The sequence below is a fragment of the Podarcis tiliguerta genome, assembly GCF_965153285.1.
Source record: "Podarcis tiliguerta genome assembly, chromosome: 3".
Classification (NCBI taxonomy): domain Eukaryota; kingdom Metazoa; phylum Chordata; class Lepidosauria; order Squamata; family Lacertidae; genus Podarcis; species Podarcis tiliguerta.
In genome coordinates this window covers 113780227-113800523 of record NC_139536.1, presented here as the reverse complement: position 1 = coordinate 113800523, position 20297 = coordinate 113780227, and the positions used below count along the sequence as shown (strand labels likewise).

The window sequence follows — 20297 nt, the reverse complement described above, 5'->3', positions numbered from 1 at the left end:
TGCAATCATTGTCTGCATTGTGCGAGAAGGGGATTTTTAGTGTAATGGCAGAAGCTTCTAAGATGTCTGCTCATTTTATGCTGGGAGCTGCCACACAAATATTGCTTTAGGCCTGGCAAGTGTCCTTCCCAGGGCCAAAAGTTCATTTTCTGCTAGAACAAGTGCCTCCCAGATTAAAAAGGTAAAGGTACCCCTGCCCGTACGGGCCAGTCTTGACAGACTCTGGGGTTGTGTGCTCATCTCACTCTAGAGGCCGGGAGCCAGCGCTGTCCGCAGACACTTCCAGGTCACATGGCCAGCGTGACAAGCTGCATCTGGCGAGCCAGCGCAGCACACGGAAACACCGTTTACCTTCCCGTTAGTAAGCAGTCCCTATTTATCTACTTGCACCTGGAGGTGCTTTCGAACTGCTAGGTTGGCAGGCGCTGGGACCGAACAACGGGAGCACACCCCGCCGTGGGGATTCGAACCACCGACCTTTCGATCGGCAAGTCCTAGGTGCTGAGGCTTTAACCCACAGCGCCACCCGCGTCCCTATGCCTCCCAGATTAGAAGCCGTTTAGAACCTTACATACTGCTTTTTAACTTAGTAGTGAAAGAAGCTGCCCAGAGTGGCTTGGGAAACCCAGCCAGATGGGCGGGGTACAAATAAATAATAATAATAATAATAATAATAATAATAATAATAATAATAATGCCACCTTTACCTTCCAACATGGCAGAAACCCCTACTGGAACAAAATAAGAGGGGAGGGGACATTTAGCAACTTTTATCAGCCTGGGGGTGGGATAACCTGTTCACTGCAGCTCATGTTCCATTATGTCACTCTACCATTTCACTTCAGAACTAGGTCTAGAACTCGTTTAAAGTTGTGCCATTGAGGATATGTCAATGCTCTGGAGTAGTGTGCTGTGCTGCGTATTATGACTGGGGTCCCTTCCAATTCTACAGTTCTTTGAGTCTACGAAGAGGTGTCACAAGATGTATGCTGCTCCAACAGCTATTACTTTACTTATTACTTTAATAAGGCATGGTTATAGCAAATTTGCTACAGAACGTTGTACGTTTTGCCAACCACGGCAATTGACTGCCTCCAATGTGGCAGGGCTATCAGCGCTAGTACCAAAGGTCGAAAATCTGCACTGATTTGCGCAACTTCTGTGAAATCAGCAGCACACAGAACTTTGTCACTGCGATGTACAGAAGTAACAGTCATCAGTAATAAAATATTGCATGTTTCTGCTCTATGCATCCCAGAGCGACTTTTATTTTTAAAAAAAGCCTGGACAAAGCATGTATAACTGAAAGCATGTATAGTTTTATTGAAAAGGCTTTCCCTTAATAAATACAGCGCTAGCTTTCATTTACTCCCGAGAGTGAACCTGTGATGTCTGTATGTAATATGGAAATATGGCATTTTTGCAGTTTTTTTTTGCATTTTTAATTAATATTAGACAAAAGAGAGCATTATATATTTGCAAAAATACTCTCAGGGAAATACAGTGTAAGCATATTATGAAAGGTTTCTTTTTTAAAAAAAAGCAGAACTCCACCCCCCTTAATATATCTATGGTCTTACCATCTTCTTCCATGAGTGGAGCTATTGTGGCTAGTTTCCAAATGCCACCTCATAACTGAAGCTGATATTTGTTTTAGGAGAGAAGCTGTCATTGGTGTTAATGGCAGTTTTCTTCCCGGAATGAACAGCAGGTGAGGGTGGGTGTGATTTTGTAATGATCACAGCAGAGGGGAGAATCCTCCTCTCAGTTCAAGGTCTTTATTCTCTCTCACACACAGTGTCAATGGTGGGAGGCAGCAGCTGGGGAATCGCCAGGGGAACACAGCTCAGAGCCCGGGGAAGATGGCTGAGAACCTGGAGATTGGTCGTGGGACAACAATGAGTGATCAGAGGGAGAAGAGGGGCAAACATGGGAGGAGGTGTCAGAAGCTGAAGAGTTAACAGGGTTTAGTGAGCAAGAAGAGGCTGTGGCAGAGAGCAGCCCAGAAGCAGGAGAGGCGGGGTGGGTGTGTCAAGAGGCAGAGTGGAGGCAGACTGCTGAAGAAGCCAGGGAGTCTCCCCCTCCTGCTGCGACCAGCTCCCCTCCGCCCTGGTCTCCCAGAACACCCTGAGCAGGCCTTGTTTTCTCTAATAAAGTGTTAACTTCATGTACTTTGTGTGAGTTATTGCTGGCTCCCTGGCATACATGGTATAAAGATCAACAGTAACTGCACATTTTAATGTATTGTCCAGCTTGGCCGTAACAAATCAGAGTTTCTTGATTAGGTATAGGCTGAAGCTCTCATATACCCATAGTTCAGACCTTCTGAAGAAAAGTCTCAATTCAGATTCTCCTCCCCAATACTTTACACAAGAAAAGGAAACGTCACAAGATAAAGGTGGATGTGACTCTGAACCTGGGCGCAAGAGGTACACAATATTTTTTCCCTTGATCCTTTCAAAGTTGTTAGCATTGTTGCATCAATTGCTCTACAGAGTCCTTTCCCTGAGACCAGATGCAGTATGGGAATGGCATTGACGAAGCAGCTCCAACTTCTCCCTAAACATTAGAAATCCACAAGGGGAAAAAAGATGAATAAATTAGGATTCATTAATATCCTATTCGATTTGCCTCAATTATTACTGCAGCAACTCCCATCCTACCATTTTGTCCCTGTTTAGTCATAATCTAGGCTAGCTTGCTACATTATCCCATATGTAAGATATACGATGAAAGGTAAATAGGAACATACCGTATTTTTCGCTCTATAGGACGCATTTTCCCCCCTCCAAAAATGAAGGGAAAATGTGTGTGCGTCCTATGGAGCGAATGCAGGCTTTCAGGCAGCTATCCGCAAGCCTTCGGAGCGCTCCGAAGGCTTGCGGATAGCAGCCTGCAGCCTGCAGCCAACTGCCGCTGCGCTCCCTGGGCTTCAGGCAGGTATCCGCAAGCCTGAGCGCAGCAGGAGTTCCTGCTGCACTCGGAAGGCTTGCGGATAGCTGCCTGTTTTGGGAAGCTCGGGCTTCCCCCGCCCCAGCCGCCCGGCTGGAGAGGTTGTGCGTGGCTAAAGAGGAAGCCAAGACAGCCAGCGGGATGGATCCTGCTCACTGTCTTGGCTTCTTTGCTCTTTGGGGCTGGCGGGGGGAATAATTTTTTTTCTTTATTTCCCCCCCTAAAAACTAGGTGCGCCCTATGGTCTGGTGCGCCCTATGAAGCGAAAAATACGGTAAGTTATCATAGCCATCATCAACCAAGAAAGCGTGGGGAAACACTTGTCTTTGCCTACCTTCATATTCATTGCAATTATTCCAAGTTCAAACATATTTTCCTTTCCTGTTCGCTGGAGGATATCCTGGACAACAGTCTGGCATGCATCCATGGGAGACAAGCCCTGAAAGGTAAACAAAACCTAAAACAAGTTTCTTTCGCCACTCATTTCTATTCTATGTATCTAAGCAAGTTTTAATTCCTGCCCTCTCAATGCTGCTTACATTGACCAACAGACCGCAATGTAAAAACAGATGCACATTGCTCTTCATTTTATCTGTTTATGCATTAAATCACACAGTACGCTGCAAGGCATAATTTGGACTGTTCAACAGAGGGCATCGTAAGGATTACAACTCTGTAGAAAATGCCACAAGGACATTCTGTGGCTATTTCATTTATCAGGAGCATGTGCCAGGATTTATTTGTGCAAGAAGAATTCTTATATTGGAACTCAAATCCTTATCTCAGAATTGTACTGCCGATCAATGGATTGCCACCACCTCTAACAAATTGGTGAAACATGTCTAGTCCCTCTGTGATTGGTTTGCAGGAATGATTTCACAAGGGTCTGTAAGAAAGTGGTCTAGTGCAGTGTTCCCCAACCTTGGGCCTCCAGCTGGTTTTGGACTACAATTCCCATCATCCTTGACCACTGGTCTTGCTAGCGAGGGATGATGGGAGTTGTAGTCCAAAAAACAGCTGGAGGCCCAAGGTTGGGGAACAGTGAACCAAAATTCCTAACAGAGCCTCGCTTTCTTGTATAAAGAGGGCTGGGTAAAAGTTTTAACAGGGCTGGCAAGCTTCCATGAACAGACAAGGGACAGAATGTTTTACATATAAAGAGCTAGAGTCTAGACTGCACCCTCCTCTTCAGCACTCTGTCCTCAACTTTAACTGGCTAACTTTGACTACTGATGTTTTCAGCTTCTGCCTACCATTTGGCCTATCTTTCTGTTCTTTTCAATCACCTATGTCAGAGGTATGTTCCTTGAAAGGGACTGATGCCCCAAACAATTTCTTTAGAGAGTCTACACCACCCTCTTCTCTAGCAGGAGGCTTCAATCATTTCTAGTCAACACATTACGGTTGAAAACCACTTCCCTTGCCCTTACTAGCTAGTCCAGGGGTAGGCAAACTAAGGCCTGGGGGCCGGATCCGGCCATATCGCCTTCTAAATGCAGCCCATGGACGGTCCGGGAATCAGCGTGTTTTTACATGAGTAGAATATGTGCTTTTATTTAAAATGCATCTATGGGTTATTTGTGGGGCATAGGAATTTGTTCATTCCTTCCCCCCCCCCCATAGTCCGGACTATATGGAACTGATAGAAAGGACTGACAGAATCCGAGACCAGGGAGAAGAGATGGTGGAAGAAGATTGGAAGAAATTTAAAAATTTATTTAGAGAAATATTGTAAAATTAATGAATGTTAGGAAAATGTTGGAATGAAATTACATGGCTTTAGTAGAAACATTATAAGGAGTTAAGTACAAATAAGCTTTAGGGTCTTGATGGTAAGATAAGGTTAAAATAAATTAAGATAATTAAATGACAGAAAGCAGTGAAAGATGGAAAGGATTTGCTGAAATAATTAATAACCAGAACACAAAAAAGGGAGGTGTGAGGAGGTCGAGGAAATAAGTTAATGAAAGATAATGATAAATATTGGATGTGTTTTTAATTGTTTTTGTTTTGATGTATTGTGTTTTTTGTTTTTTTATGTATTGTAATGTATTGATTTGTATTGTTTATTCTTTTTTCCTTTTTTATTTTTTTCCCTATGTAATCTTTAAATTTTTAATAAATATTATTTTTTTTAAAAAAAAAGTCCGGTCCACCACATGGTCTGACGAACTGTGGACCAGCCCACGGCTGAAAACATTTGCTGACCCCTGAGCTAGTCTCTCTTCCTCTCCTCTCTCCCAGTGATGCTCTTAATGATAGTGCTTCAAGTAGGCATGCTTGAAACCCACTGATGACATACCTGTTTCATTAACAGGACTGCATGAAAACAAGGACAGAAGCACATAATCTTGTCTCCATCACCAGTAGCTGATGGGTTAAAAAAAGTTTTACTTGTGAATAAGTGTTCTGTGTTAACTTCTGGAAATAAGAAAACAGAATTGCAATGCATCTATATACAAATCACTCCTCTTCTATCATACATTGTTGGAGTAGGACAATGTTGTCTGGTTTCAGTGGATAATACCAACAGAGAAACACTTCGACTAGACTGTTCCCAAAGTATATTTTCTTGTACTCTCTGTATTGTTTTGGATTTAGTAGCTTGTACAGTGGTACCTCAGGTTACATATGCTTCAGGTTACATACACTTCAGGTTACAGACTCTGCTAACCCAGAAATAATGCTTCAGGTTAAGAACTTTGCTTCAGGATGAGAACAGAAATCGTGCTCTGGCGGCGCAGCGGCAGCAGGAGGCCCCCATTAGCTAAAGTGGTGCTTCAGGTTAAGAACAGTTTCAGGTTAAGTACGGACCTCCGGAACGAATTAAGTACTTAACCTGAGGTACCACTGTATCACAATGGCAAAAATCGCCTCCAGTCAGAGAAACTTTACAAAACCTGTGTTGTTTTCCACCCCATGCTTTTAGGAAATAGAGACTAAGGCTGCAATCCAAGGCAAACAGGTAGAAGCAACAGTACCTTACTTCTGAGTAAACAAGAATAGGATTGCACTGTAAGGCTGCAAACCTACACACAATATGGTAAATCCTGCTTGAACGCAATGGTGCTTATACTGTAGCAGAGACATACAGAATTGCAATGTAAAAGATTTATGTGACTGTGTGGTTGATCAGTAATTTTGGCGGGCTAGCAACACTCAGCCATGAAACTCACAGGCCAGTCATTCACTCTCAGCCTAACTGACCTCACAGCCTTATTGTGAGGATAAAATGGGGAGGAGGACTCCTATGTAAACCACCTTGACGTCCTTGAGGAAAAGTGGGATATAAATGTAATAAATAACAAACAGATAACATTTGCAGTTATGGCTGGGATACTTTTTTTGCAATAAACATTTGTACACGATCCTTATTCATCCCTCAAAACGCTTTAGGTGAATGTGTATTTCTAAGGACTAAAAAGCCAAACAGTTCTTAGCAGTTATCCAAGCAGCTTGGAAACAGGTGTGGCAGTTTTGCTAAGCCCTTGCTAGAGCAACAGAAAATACTAGCATTAGCATAACAAGGTTCGTGCATGAGATTAGGCTAGGTGGTTTTTTTCCTTAAAGAAAGTCCTCATATATGCATACTTGCAAACTAGTTTCCCCTAATATAAAGCAATACATACATAGATGCACACACATTATATGCACACTTTAGATGTATTTTATAATATAGGTAAAGGTAAAGGTACCCCTGACTGTTAGGTCCAGTTGCGGACGACTCTGAGGTTGTGGCACTCATCTCGCTCTATAGGCCGAAGGAGATGGGGTTTTCCACAGACAGCTTCCGGGTCATGTGGCCAGCATGACTAAGCTGCTTCTGGCGAACCGGAGCAGTGCACGGAAACACCGTTTATCTCCCTGCCAGAGTGGTACCTATTTATCTACTTGCACTTTGACGTGCTTTCAAAATGCTAGGTTGGCAGGAGCAGGGACCGAACAACGGGAGCTCACCCCATCACGGGGATTCAAACCACCAACCTTCTGATCGGCAAGACCTAGGCTTTGTGGTTTAGACCATAGCGCCACCCGCGTCCCCTATTTTATAATATATTATATGCATTTTACACACCCTTTACCCTACTATATGCATTTTTGTAAAGATTACTTGGCTAGAGAACTGCACCACAAAATTCAGAGAAGTACAAATTTTGAATGATTGCTGAGTTTCAATTCACATATTGTTTCCTAAAGTGCAAATTACATAGAATGATGACGTTAATGCCCCAGCAACTCATAATGTGGTGGCAAGAAAGATTAGGAAGAGATCAGGATAAAATTGCAGTAAACTGTAAGTGAGATTCAAAGGTCTAAATGGGAAAATGCTGTATGTTAAGTGGAGACCCTTAAGTCATGCGTTCTATGATTCTGATGGTTTAGGCAGAGGTTCTGTTTTTATACATAGATTTATAGAGATTTATTTCTTTGGTAGTCTGTATGCCTTTGTCATGGCCTTTGGCTAGTACAATAAAGCTACACACACACCCTACATGCTAGGAAAAAGGTTGTGTGGCCTATTCCCTCCTTTCATAGCCACCCCAATCATCCTTCAGAAAGTGAAAGTTTTGGAGGATGGTTGCGGTCATGTATTGTTTTGGAAAGTGTGGATTAGATAGGCTTGCCTTCAAATGCAAAGAAAACTGACTTTCTCCCCCATCCCCACCACAGATATATTCTTCCTTTTCAAACTGTGTTCATGGCCCAACTAGTCTCTGAACTAGTAACATCACATACTCACTCTTCCTGATCTCATACATTGCTTTGTTATTTCTGGCTAGTGTGCTCCTTTCAACAACTGCACCAACATGAGCTCAGCAAAACAGAATTGTGATCTGGGAAGCAGGAAGACGGCCTGAAGTGTTTAGAACCCTTTAAAATAGAAAGGGACTGATGCCCCAAACAATTTCTTTTCTGGCATGAGTACAAGAGGTAAATGTTTCCATAATGTGTGGATTCTTGGAAGGCCAATTAAACTACCGGCGGGATAAACTCTAAAAGAACCTGGAGTAAAAATTAACATCAAGGATATTAACTGGTTCATGGGAGATTTCAGCTCTAGATATATGCATGAATGTATTTAAACATAAACAGGTATGCAAATCTTTTAATTATCGCTACTAATACATACCTACTGCAGCTCCTACCTAGAAAGAAAGAAAGAAATTACTTTGGAAGTAGCATGATCTGGATTAATTATTCTCAGAGCCATAAAGAAACTGACAGCACAATTCTAACTCCCTGATCAGCATGGCTGGGAACGGTAAGAATTAGGTGGAGGTGTCTCTCTGCTGGCAGGCGGGCTCCGCTGCAACAGATGCCCCTGTTGCGCCCACTGAAAGTGTGGGTGGTTGAGAAGCTACTGCCAGCAGTGGCCAGTGTAAGGCACAGAAATAGGGGAGAGCGGAGAGCAGGGTAAAACTACCTCTCTATCCTGTCCAGGCAAGGGCTCACTCTAAGCCCCTTGGTTAGTCCAGTCTGGAGCTGGTATAGCAAAATAATAAGAACAAAAAAACGTCCCCCTTCCACCCTGGTTGCTGTGAGTAGCAGGGCTTGGATGCAATCGTGGCTCCATTGCTTCCCAACCACCTTTAGGGTTGCTGCTATTATCATCATCATCATCATTATTATTAATCACTCACTCATCTTGAAGACAGACCTCAACATTTCAGAAAGGACAAGAGGTTTCCCTGTTGCAAAATGTTGCCTTTTCCGCCATCTTAAAGAGAAGGAACTTTATATAAATAAGAGGGGGGGAAACGCATAATAGGTTGCAATTAACCAGCATATTCCTTCTGAGCACAATCAAAGAATCACAGAATTTGAAATACTTTATTGTCACTTGCACAACTTGTATACAGTGAGATTCCACAAGCACCCCCCCACACTCAGCTCTCTTAGTCTTAATTCCCCTCGTTTACTGACGCACACACACCAAACCCGAAAGTCAGTTGCCCTGTTGTTATCTTTTCATTCAGCAGCCTAACAGCCCACGGATAGAAGCTGTTCTTTACCCTGTTGGTGCGACTAAGCATGCTTCTTTATCTTCTACCCGAGGGCAGGAGATCAAGAAAGTGCCGGCCAGGGTGTGAATCATCCCTGAGAATTTTCCTCACTCTCCTGAGGCGACGTTCTTCCGCTATTTCATCCAGTGGATTCATGGGACAGCCCATAATATCTTGTGCTATATTTACCACCCTCTGTAGGCACTTCCTATCAGTTGATGTCAAACCAGCATACCACACCGTGATGCAATATGAAAGGACACTTTCTATTGTGGACCGGTAGAAGGAGATTATCAAATGTTGATTGACAACATTGTAGAGTTGGATCATCTAGTCCAATCCCTGCAATACAGAAATCCCAACTAAAGTATCCATGCCAGGTGGCCATTCAACCTCTGCTTTAAAACCTCCAAAGAAGGAGAGTCCACAACCTCTAGAGAGAGACCAGGTGTGTGATCGGGAAAAAAAGGAATTACAGTGGTGGCCCGCAAGACGAATGCCTCGCAAGACGGAAAACCCGCTAGACGAAAGGGTTTTCCGTTTTGGAGGTGCTTCGCAAAACGAATTTGCTATGGGCTTGCTTTGCAAGACGAAAATGTCTTGCGAGTTCCTGTGATTTTTTTTCGCTCCACACCCCCTTTTTCTAAGGTACTAAGCTGCTAATAGCCTTTTAGCAGCTAATCCGCTAATCCCTTAAGTCTTTAATAGCCGCTAATAGCCGCTAAACCGCTAATAGCGCTATTCCGCTAATCCGCTAATGGGCTTGCTTCGCAAGACGAAAAAACCGCTAGACGAAGAGACTCGCGGAACGGATTCTTTTCATCTTGCGAGGCACCACTGTATCACTTAGCTCACAGGGAAAATTCTTTCATCCTTTTTTGTTTGTTCAAATTACTCTATTCACATTTATGCAAATTGTGTCCATGGTCTAATGAAACTGAGCAAAAGACAACATGCAAAATGTTCAGAGTGGTTTTGAAACTAACCAGGTGTCACATATTTGTTTTGTTGTCAAGTAAATGCAACTGGCTTCCACTTCTACAAGGTCATCCAAAAAAATGGCAATGGATGGAAACAATTTTGGTTGTTAAGGCTGCAATCCTTTGCACACCTGACCAGAAGGTAAGCCCCAGTGACCACAGTAAGACTTACGTCTCGGTAAAGATGTAAAGGATTGTGTGGCAAGGCTATTTCCTCCCTTGAACTGTTTTCTATACTTGTGTGTTTTTAGTAACTATATTTCTTTAATGAAATATGTATACCGCCCGTCATCCAAAGATCACAGGGCAGTTCACAACATGAAAATACGAAACACATAATAAAATAAAAGCAAAAGAAGCCAGTAACCCTTTCTTCCACAGACACATTTAAATGAATAGTACTATTAATCAGCCAAATGCCTGGTTGAAGAGAAACTTCTGAATATTTGTGTTTCTATACACTTCTTAAATATAACAAAATCAATATGACTAACTGTTCCAGAGATACCTGTGTGATCACATAACTATTGCTGACAGTGGAGTGGGAAATACTTTTACTCTCAAGTTACTTTTTAGGAGTATTATGGTTGACTACTTGCTTCTATTTTTTTCCCCTAGCATCTTTTTTTTATAAAAAAAATATTTATTACTTTTCCAACAATTACAAAGAAGAGATAAAAGAAAAAAGAAAAAAAGAAAGAAGAAAGAAGAAGAAAAAAACAATACAATACAATACAAAAACACTACATACCACTAACACATTAAACTGACAAAACAAAACAAAAACAATTTAAAATACATCAAACACATCCAACAGTTTCAATATCTTATCTTTCATTCACTTATTTCCACGACCTCCTCACACCTCCCTTTTTGTATTCTACTTCTATTAATTGTTTCAGCAATTCCTTTCCATCTTCCTCTGTTTTCTATCCTATAATCATCTTAACACATTCTAACCTTATTTTTCCCTTTAGTACTCTATTATGGTTGACTACTTGTTTCTAAATGCTGTATCCTACTGCCATTCCTATGCTCCATACAATTTATCTTGGCATACCTCTTTATCAGCATACAGCCCACATCCCGGCATCGGGGAATCTCCCACTCTTCCTGGATATTTAAAAGGTGCTCCAGAAGTAGAAACCCCTAAACATTTTTTTTCAAATCAGTAAAATATTGGTAGTTATTCAGATAGCAATAGACAAATGGTTACATGAGATAGCAGAAATGATGGAACTAACTGAATCGTTATCTTTTATTCACCACAAACACACATCTCACCATCTTTCATGCGTTTGGTTTATATCCTCGGTGAAAAACTGTCAATGATACAGCTTCTCCGCTAACGAATTCTGCTGTAGTCACTGACTGTGAATGTTACACAGTGCTAACAATTGTAACCAAGCTCTATTTTTTTAAGGGTTCGTAAGTCCCCTGTAAATGCTAACACAGATGGATGTTTCTCATGACAGATTTTGCTTCCTTCTCCCCTCCAATAAAGCAAGTGTATTATTTCCCTTCCTGTAAATGATGAGAAGACCCACACAGCTAATTAGCAGCAGTTGTATAACATAAGGCAGGGATGAAACTCATTATTTTTTTTTTGTTTATGCTGCTCCCTCTTACCAACTGTTATATTTCCAAAGGTATCCAAGGCAATCAAACCTAATGAAAAGGCAAAAATAGAATATAGAATTAACTTACCAAGCAACACTAGGAATATTGCTTCAAATAACAGTCTCTATTGAAATTTTATAATTTCCCCATTTTAAAAAATACAGGAATATTTATCTGAAATTTTCCTAGACAACAGAGTGAAACCCAGATGACATCTTCATTTCATCCCAAGTCTGCTATACTGTCACCTTGCAACTTAGAAAGGACTCTAATAATATGGGTGAGTGAACTGTAGAATTCAATACAGCGGTACCTCGGGTTAAGAACTTAATTCGTTCCAGAGGTCTGTTCTTAACCTGAAACAGTTCTTAACCTGAGGCGCACTTTCGCTAATGGGGCCTCCTGCTACCGCTGCACCGCTAGCACACGATTTCTGTTCTTATCCTGGGGCAAATTTCTTAACCTGGAGCAACCACTTCCTGGTTAGTGGAGTTTGTAACCCGAAGCGTCTTTAACCCGAGGTACCACTGTACTGTTAAAAAAACCAAGCATGCGGCTATGATATCTGGAATAAAGAGAGATCCAGATAAAAGAAGTATATATTGGATAAATTCTGTACTAGTACACTTGTTAACCAACCCTTCCACTTTGAGAGGGTAGCCGTGGGGAAAGTGGGGGCAGAGAAGTCTGCTTCTGTAATATAGGTGGTATATTACACCGGTAAAATTAGCGAAAATGTATAAGACATGTAATAAGTGTTGGAAATGTAAAGAAAAAGAAGGTTCATTTTACCACATGTGGTGGGAATGCAAGAAAGTGAAAGGCTTCTGGGAAATGATATATAACGAGTTGAAAAAGATTCTAAAATATACTTTTACAAAGAAGCCAGAGGTCTTTCTGTTAGGTATTTTAGGAAAGGAGATTAAGAGAAAGGATAGTAAGTTTTTCCAATACGCAGTGACGGCTGCAAGGGTGTTGCTGGCTCAGAAATGGAAACAACAGGAAATACCGACAATAGAAGAGTGGAGATCGAAGTTGTTAGACTATGCCGAATTGGATAAGATGACTGGGAAGACTAGATACCTAAGAGACCAAAAGTTTACAGAAGACTGGGGAAAATTTGTTGAATATCTGGAGAGTATAAATGAGGGTCAAATAACGCTAGAGGGTTTTAAAAGAGCACTGTGAAAACGTGAGAGGTATTGTTAAAAGGGAATAGAGGAAAAAGATTTAAATAATGACAATATAAACAAAGGAAGTGCGTAAATTAATAATGACTACGAAAGATTTACGGAAAAGCTGAAGGAAGTTCAAAAAAGAAAAATTTGGAAAATTTGAATGTGAAAACAATGTATGTTTTGTTTTGTTTTTGTTGTAAATTAATAAAAAATATTTTTTTTAAAAAAAGAGAAGTCCGCTTCTGATGCCCCTGTTTCATGCATTAACCCAGAATCATGTTTAACTGTGATCTGTAAATTATCTGAATATTTTGGATTACTTTGAGATTGTTTATATACGTACATTCAGGCATATTGTACAGGTACTGAGTATCTGCCAGTGTAAACAATTAATTGTCATAATTTCTACTGAAACATCTTTTCAGACATCACTTTACACCTAGATGTCAAGCAACTGCATTTAGATTATCTTTCATTTTTTATATGCTGCCTAGCACACAATAACTATTTGATAGGCTAAACTTGGTGCTGTTTTAGAACCAGCAGAAATATCAAACCCAACGCCAAATTTCCATGAGTCTTTGATGATTTTGGGAACATAACAATAGTTTGTGTTATAGAGCCATTATTATCTGCAGTATACCTGCTCTTTATTGTGCACTACTGCCTCTGGCCAAACTGGCCTTGCAAGTGTTAATAAGGCTTTAAGTTGCACTCTGGAAACAGCCAAAACAAGTCTCAAGAAATGTGGCACTGCTGAAAAAGAGAGAGTGGTAGTTTTGACGTGACTTTCACAGATGCCTATTGGACTGTCTTCATCCCAAGAAAAATGCTGCATTTCTTCCATCCTAAATATGCAGAACACTTTTGGAACAAAGTTATTGTTTTTAAATCTAAAGTATTTATCAATATACAGCTCTTGAGGTCTTTAAAAGAAAAGTTCAACGTCTCCCTGAGAGAAATTTAATAGAATCTTCTGTTTCAATGGAAGACAGCAGCAACTAATGAATTGAGAAAGGGTTCCCTGAAAGTTCAAAGTGGCTACAATAGGAAAACACAGCCTAAGATACTTCTCTTCTCCCACCCCTCCCATTCATTACATTAATAGTGATGACTCTTTCAATCCTAGATCAGGACTTGTGCCACGTCTTAACAATAAAGGGGAAATGGTAGCTGTTCCATAGAAATGTTTGTGCGCTGCTAGCTTCACCACTTCTGTTGTGCGTATCTAACATGGGAATATGTATGAACACAGTGATTTTTTTTAAGAAGGTGGAAGATTTACCCTTAAATTAATTTTAAAAACCCTGTGATTCTACCTACTGTACTTGGGAGTGACACTGGACTCATTTTCAAACAAACTTGCATAGGATTGGAAGGCAACTGCTTACAGTTGTTCTGTCAACTGGATATTTACAATGTCACTTTGAGGCTGAAATCATTTACTCACTTACCTAGGAGTAAGACTCACTGAAATCAATGTGGCTTATTCTCTCCCCCCCCCCCTTTTTATGTGGCTTATTCTGAGTAGACATGTATAGGATTGCACTATAAGGCTTAGATCCTATCCTAAGCACCCTTAGAGCCCATGTATTTATGTCTCTTGTAATGGAGATGGTAGGCACAATTGCTAGAGCTGGAATAATTGCCAGGTGATTTTCAATTATTTCAAGGCAGAAATTAAATACCTTTTCCTAGCCACCATTTCCTTTAAATCCAACCTTAACAATTTTCTTATAGCTTTTATTAAGCCATAGCACCCTCTTGAGGCTGAACAAAGAACAGGATGTACAAACTTTTGCAGGATACTGAATAGGGCAACATTTTCTGGAATGGAATGCCCAGTACTGCACTAGGCAGAAGAATGCCTAACCTAGATTTCTGTAGGCCCTCAAGTAAAAAGATCTAGCAATAAGTTCTATTTACTTCCTACTGGTTCCCTGGCCACTGAAAATGAAGTTATTAGGATGAATTAGAGAGCATGCTATACTCCATGATCTCACGGCAACTCCCTGAATTTTCCAGGCACAATGTCACTTATATTGAAGCTTTCTTGATATTCTATGCGTACTAAAAAGGGGGCTACATTTAAACTAGAGATGTATGTCAGGCAGAAAAGAAACCATGCCCATACATACTGTCATCTGAGAAAGACAATATTTATTTGCTGCAGCCTTGTGCACATGTCCACGTCTTCATTGAGATAGATGTAGATGCTGCTGTCATGCATGACACACTACATGAAAAACCGCATGCTTGGCTATAAGGAAATGGAATATGTAGGAAATTACCATGCTGGAATCAGCCCAGATTGTTTCCAAAACTTAGATTAATTCCTGTATTATTTCAGAAAGTCTGTAAACGTTGCCAGTTAATACATAAGAATTAATTAACCACAGCATCTTATGTACCTGTAAATTCTTGGTAGCATAAACATACAACTAGAAAATGGCAAGTTAATGCCTCCACAATTACAAAATGAAGACCCAGCACATCCCATAAAAGTGTTATTTTAATAAAAATATTACTTACCCAATGTATCATGTTTCTTCAAGCTCTTTCCCTGTTCTAAGTATTCCTACAGAAAGGATAAGACTAGAATGAATTGTGCTATCAAATGCCACCCATTTGTAATGATAGTTTTTTCCCCAAGTAGAAATCTGTTAAGTAAGCAGAATGTATCTTCTTATGTATAAGTAACATCCAGAAGTTGTAACTGAAACATGGTTTCTTTCAAAGGATTAATCCTAAATTGTATGTGGGTTCAGAGGGAGAAATTGTTGGGCTCTTCTGATCATTCCGTCAGTGCAAGCATTGTCGGCTTGCTAGACAGAACAATCTCCACTCTCCTCCTCCCATGTGCTGTTCCACAGGTTCTCCAAGCACCCCAGAGCCAATTTTTGGGGTGGGGGCACACAGGGGGGAAAACACTGATGGGATTCATTAGTTGAATTCCACCCTCAATCTTATTCTAAGGGCTGGCAACTCACAGCCCATGGCCACTGGCAGGGGTTTTCCAATGCATTAAGAAGCAGCATAACTTCCCAGCTAGTTTCATGCCCAGGTGAGACGAGGAAACGTTAACTATAGAATGGAGAAATAAGCAGAATTTCAATCTATTTTGCTCTCCTTTCCAAGCCACCCATAGCTGATCCTTCCTCAGCAGTCAGCGTGAGCATATGCCATTGTCCATGCAGTTGGGAAGCACTTTGGCCAACAGAATATTAGTAGTCAGCTAATTTGAATTCTATTTCTGACTATCTGATGCATGACATTTTGAAAATGTCACGTTAGGTGCCCCCTTTGTTGTTTGAAATGACTTCAAAGAGACTTCTTGATGATTCATGAGAGTCAGGGGTGCTCAGAACATCTGCAAGGATATTTATTCCTAATGTGAATTATTCTACTACTGCATAAACAAACTCACATCACTATTGCTCCAAAGTAGAGTGTTACCTGATAAGCTTCTGTACTCTGCTGACTCATCATACTTTGGTTATCTTCCACAGTGAAGCCTTGGTCTTTTGCAAAAGCCACAGCACCATCCCCAACCAGAAAACTGTGTGGAGTTTCTTCCATGACCTTACGTGCTACAGCGAGAGGAGTTCCAATTCTTTATCAGCAGAAAGAATATAATTTGAGAAGGGGTTTGTTCCATATATACTTTCAAAGAACTGAGTTCTATGGTTAAATGCAATGATAATAATATGAAGAGCTAAACCATTAGGCTCTAAGGAATAAAAAAAATTCTGTGAAAAAGCATAATTAAAAAATAATAATCTCAGAGTTTTTGGTGCCGGGCTGGTGACCTCTGACTCATAGCAAGGTATAATACATACCCATGCAAGGCTGCCACAGCTCCAAAACGCCCAGGTTGTCCTTCCATTACTGCTGCATCACATTGGATTATGCCCTGTTTATTTGGGTAGCCTCCCCGTCCTACTACAAAACGTCCTGTGTTCTCATCGTTCTCAATATCTGAAAACATTTTTTAAGAAAAAAAGTGTTTTAAAACCTTTTATTTCTATAGCTATATCCTTGAGCACATTCAAAGCACATTTTCTCCCTCAAAGAATTCTGGGTACAGTCCTGTTGTTAAGGGTTGCTGGGAATTGTAACTTTGTGAGTGGAAAACTACAGCATCCAGAATTCTTTAACAGGAAAATGTGCCTAAGATTTCCTATTAGCATTTGAAAATTTCCATACAAAGGCATCCAGTGTGCGACAGTTAACCATTAATGTATGATTAACAGCATGTGCTTTAATAAGCTAGGTGTTTGTATTATTATTTTTGACCTGGTTGGAAAACAGTATTTTCCATGATGGACTGATATTAATGATAATACATAACTATTGGTTAAAGGGCAATTAGTCCTGAATTCACCTCAGTTACATACAGTGCTTTTATCTGGGTGTGTTCCATTCATACGAAAGGAAGCAATTGTCACAAGTACTGCATCCTTTCTATGTGGCAGTCATATTTGTGGTGCATCACCTTTACATATTTGCCATCTTTATTTTGATCAGCTAGGTGGACAATATTGACATCTTATGTCATTCATATGCCACTAGATATAGAATGAAACAGTAACCTTTATAAGTAAGGTAAAGGACCCCTGGATGGTTAAGTCCTGTCGAATTCTACTATGGGGTGTGGCCCTCATCTCCACTTTCAGGTCGAGGGAGCTGGCGTTTGTCCGCAGACAGCTTTCTGGGTCATGTGGCCAGCAGGACTAAACCACTTCTGGTTTCATGATGAAAGCCAGAGCACATGGAAATGCTAATGCTTTACCTAAGTTATATGTTAGCTACTTATATGTTAGCTACAGCCACAGTACTTTCACTGTTGGTATGCTGGCATATACATTTGGCTGGTTTTTTGTTGCAGAAACTGAGGGGGAGAAGGACAATAGCCAGTGGTTTTCCCCCTAGAAAAATACGTGCTGGTACCCACCATGAAATTGTTGTAGTAAGTGCCACACTTTTTAACAACAACAAAAGAGCTGCCGGTACTACATATCCTTTGAAAAAAGCACTGCCCATAGTGCACCATTGGGGTAGGCATCTCTCCTATTGCATTGTTTTTTTTAATCATGGGGGGAAGTCTTAAAGCCTTTCAGATTGAAGCCTTGAGTCCCAAGCCTTGAGTCTCAAACGAAAGAATTGGATCCTTAATATTTTGTTGTACATATCCAAATTTCTCTCCACCCACACTTTACACTTAAGTCTTTGACAAGTGAGATATCTGCATATCTATATATCTCTATTTGGGCCTACCCTGCTATTCCGATAGTAAATTTTTAAAAGCTGGTTTTGATATTGTTGTAACCTGCAGCGCGTTGAAGGATGGCTAAGAAATCCAATAAATTATAGGATTGTAGTGTGGGAAGGGACCACAAGGGCCATCTAAGTCCAACCCCCTGGGTACCCAACCAGGGCCAGTGCAAGCAATCTTGCTGCCTGAGGCAAAGGGCAAGATGGCACCCTCCCTCAAGGTGCACACACACGAGGTCAGCCCACCAGCCTTTGAACCTTGCTCCAATACAGTGGTCCCTCTGGTTGCAAACGGGATCCATTCCAGAGGCCCATTCGCAATATGAAAAGAACGCGATCCATAGCGGCGCGTCTGCACACACGCGGGTCGTGATTCGCCGCTTCTGCGTGTGGCATCATTTTGTGCTTCTGCGCATGTGCGAGCGGTGAAACCCGGAAGTAACATGAAGCGGATGTAACATGTGTTATGGCTGTACTACAAAGGACAGCACCTTCCACTGGACCTGAGGGCAGCAGGCTGGTGTGCAAGGTGTGCAGGCCCAGGACCTGCAGCGTTCCCAGCTCTGGACATTCCTTGAACCCCAGCCTAAGGTCTTAGAGGACAGCACTGATATATAGTGGACATAAGGGAAACTAGGTGGAACTGAGAAAACCAGGGCTTTTCCCTAGCCAAAACTCACCCGACAGAACTCAGTTATGGCACCTCTCCGGTGGGCACCATTGCCATTCTAAGAGAACGAGGGAGATGTTCATGGTGAGTTCTGGCAACTCTTTTTCTAGAAAAATGGCACTGGAGAGAACCAGTGTGACACTGTTATCTCTGGATATGAACCCAATAGGAAGGGCACAGAAGGACATACTGCAGGACATACTGCTGCTTTGTATGTGAAAGAAGGCGCTGATTCAAGCAAGCTAGAAATCCCAGATAAGGGAGACTCCTCCAAAGAATTATTGTGGGTGCTGATACCTGACTCCAGAAGTAATCTACTACTGGGGGGCACACTATTGACTTCCTGGAGAAAACTCTCAGGGAGATCTTTTGAATCATAGAATAGAATCATAGAGTTGGAAGAGACCACAAGGGCCATCGAGTCCAACCCCCTGCCAAGCAGGAAACACCATCAGAGCACTCCTGACATATGGTTGTCAAGCCTCTGCTTAAAGACCTCCAAAGAAGGAGACTCCACCACACTCCTTGGCAGCAAATTCCACTGTCGAACAGCTCTTACTGTCAGGAAGTTCTTCCTAATGTTTAGGTGGAATCTCCATTCTTGTAGTTTGCATCCATTGCTCCGTGTCCGCTTCTCTGGAGCAGCAGAAAACAACCTTTCTCCCTCCTCTATGTGACATCCTTTTATATATTTGAACATGGCTATCACCCCTTAACCTCCTCTTCTCCAGGCTAAACATGCCCAGCTCCCTTAGCCGTTCCTCATAAGGCATCGTTTCCAGGCCTTTGACCATTTTGGTTGCCCTCCTCTGGACACGTTCCAGTTTGTCAGTGTCCTTCTTGAACTGTGGTGCCCAGAACTGGACACAGTACTCCAGGTGAGGTCTGACCAGAGCAGAATACAGCCCAGAATTGCATTGGCTTTTTTAGCTGCCGCGTCACACTGTTGGCTCATGTCAAGTTTGTGGTCAACCAAACCACCAACCAAAGTTGGTGGGGAAGCATCCAAAAGATGTCACAGTAAGCAAAAAAAACTATTGATGCCCAAAAAAACTGTGCGCTAGAACAGTTGGTGAGGGAGCCCAATCAGGGTGACCCTGGACTAGCTGCACCCAGGATCTGGTGCAGGCTTCCTCAACCTCGGCCCTCCAGATGTTTCTGGCCCACAACTCCCATGATCCGTAGCTAGCAGGACCAGTGGTCAGGGATGCTGGGAACTGTAGTCCAAAACATCTGAAGGGCCGAAGGTTGGGGATGCCTGATCTACACAGCCTGAGGCAGCTGCCTCACTCTGCCTCATGGGAGGGATGGCCCGTTGCTAGGCAGCGGAATAAGGGGTTTTTGTCGTGTTTTTTTTACGCCTTCACATTTGTGATCTGTCTCTACCTGCCATGGCCTCCTGGAGGCAGTCGGTCGCTAAGCCCCCCTCGAGCAGCCGCTGCCTCATCCTCTCCACGGCCGGGCGCGAAAAGGCCCAGGTTCCCGCGGCAGCTGCCATGGCGACGCCCGAACGCGGGGCGGGGCTTCGAGGTCTTCGGGAGGCTCTGATTGGGCGTCCGGCGGCCTGTCAGTCACGGCGGGGTCACGGCCGTCGTCTTCCGCCTTCCCGCCTTCCCTT

The 20297-nt window shown here is 42.0% G+C and overlaps 1 protein-coding gene across 2 annotated transcripts; it reads right to left on the bottom strand.

The window, feature by feature from the left end:
• Positions 1–1299: 1299 nt before the first annotated feature.
• Positions 1300–20198, bottom strand: LOC310675212 (N(4)-(Beta-N-acetylglucosaminyl)-L-asparaginase-like). 2 transcript variants are annotated; one of them, XM_083435469.1, is made up of 10 exons: positions 20066–20198; positions 16575–16713; positions 16192–16348; positions 15268–15313; positions 11567–11605; positions 10998–11086; positions 8084–8099; positions 5255–5322; positions 3287–3391; positions 1300–2559 (listed from the first exon to the last, which is right to left on the bottom strand). In XM_083435469.1, exons 1-10 carry the CDS (start codon positions 20175–20177, stop codon positions 2467–2469), a joined length of 864 nt encoding a protein of 287 aa, XP_083291595.1. In that variant the 5' UTR covers positions 20178–20198; the 3' UTR covers positions 1300–2466. The 2 variants fall into 2 exon arrangements, with proteins under 2 accessions (XP_083291595.1, XP_083291596.1); XM_083435470.1 differs by lacking the exon at positions 16575–16713 and having other exon boundaries at positions 16192–16325; positions 20066–20193.
• Positions 20199–20297: the final 99 nt, after the last annotated feature.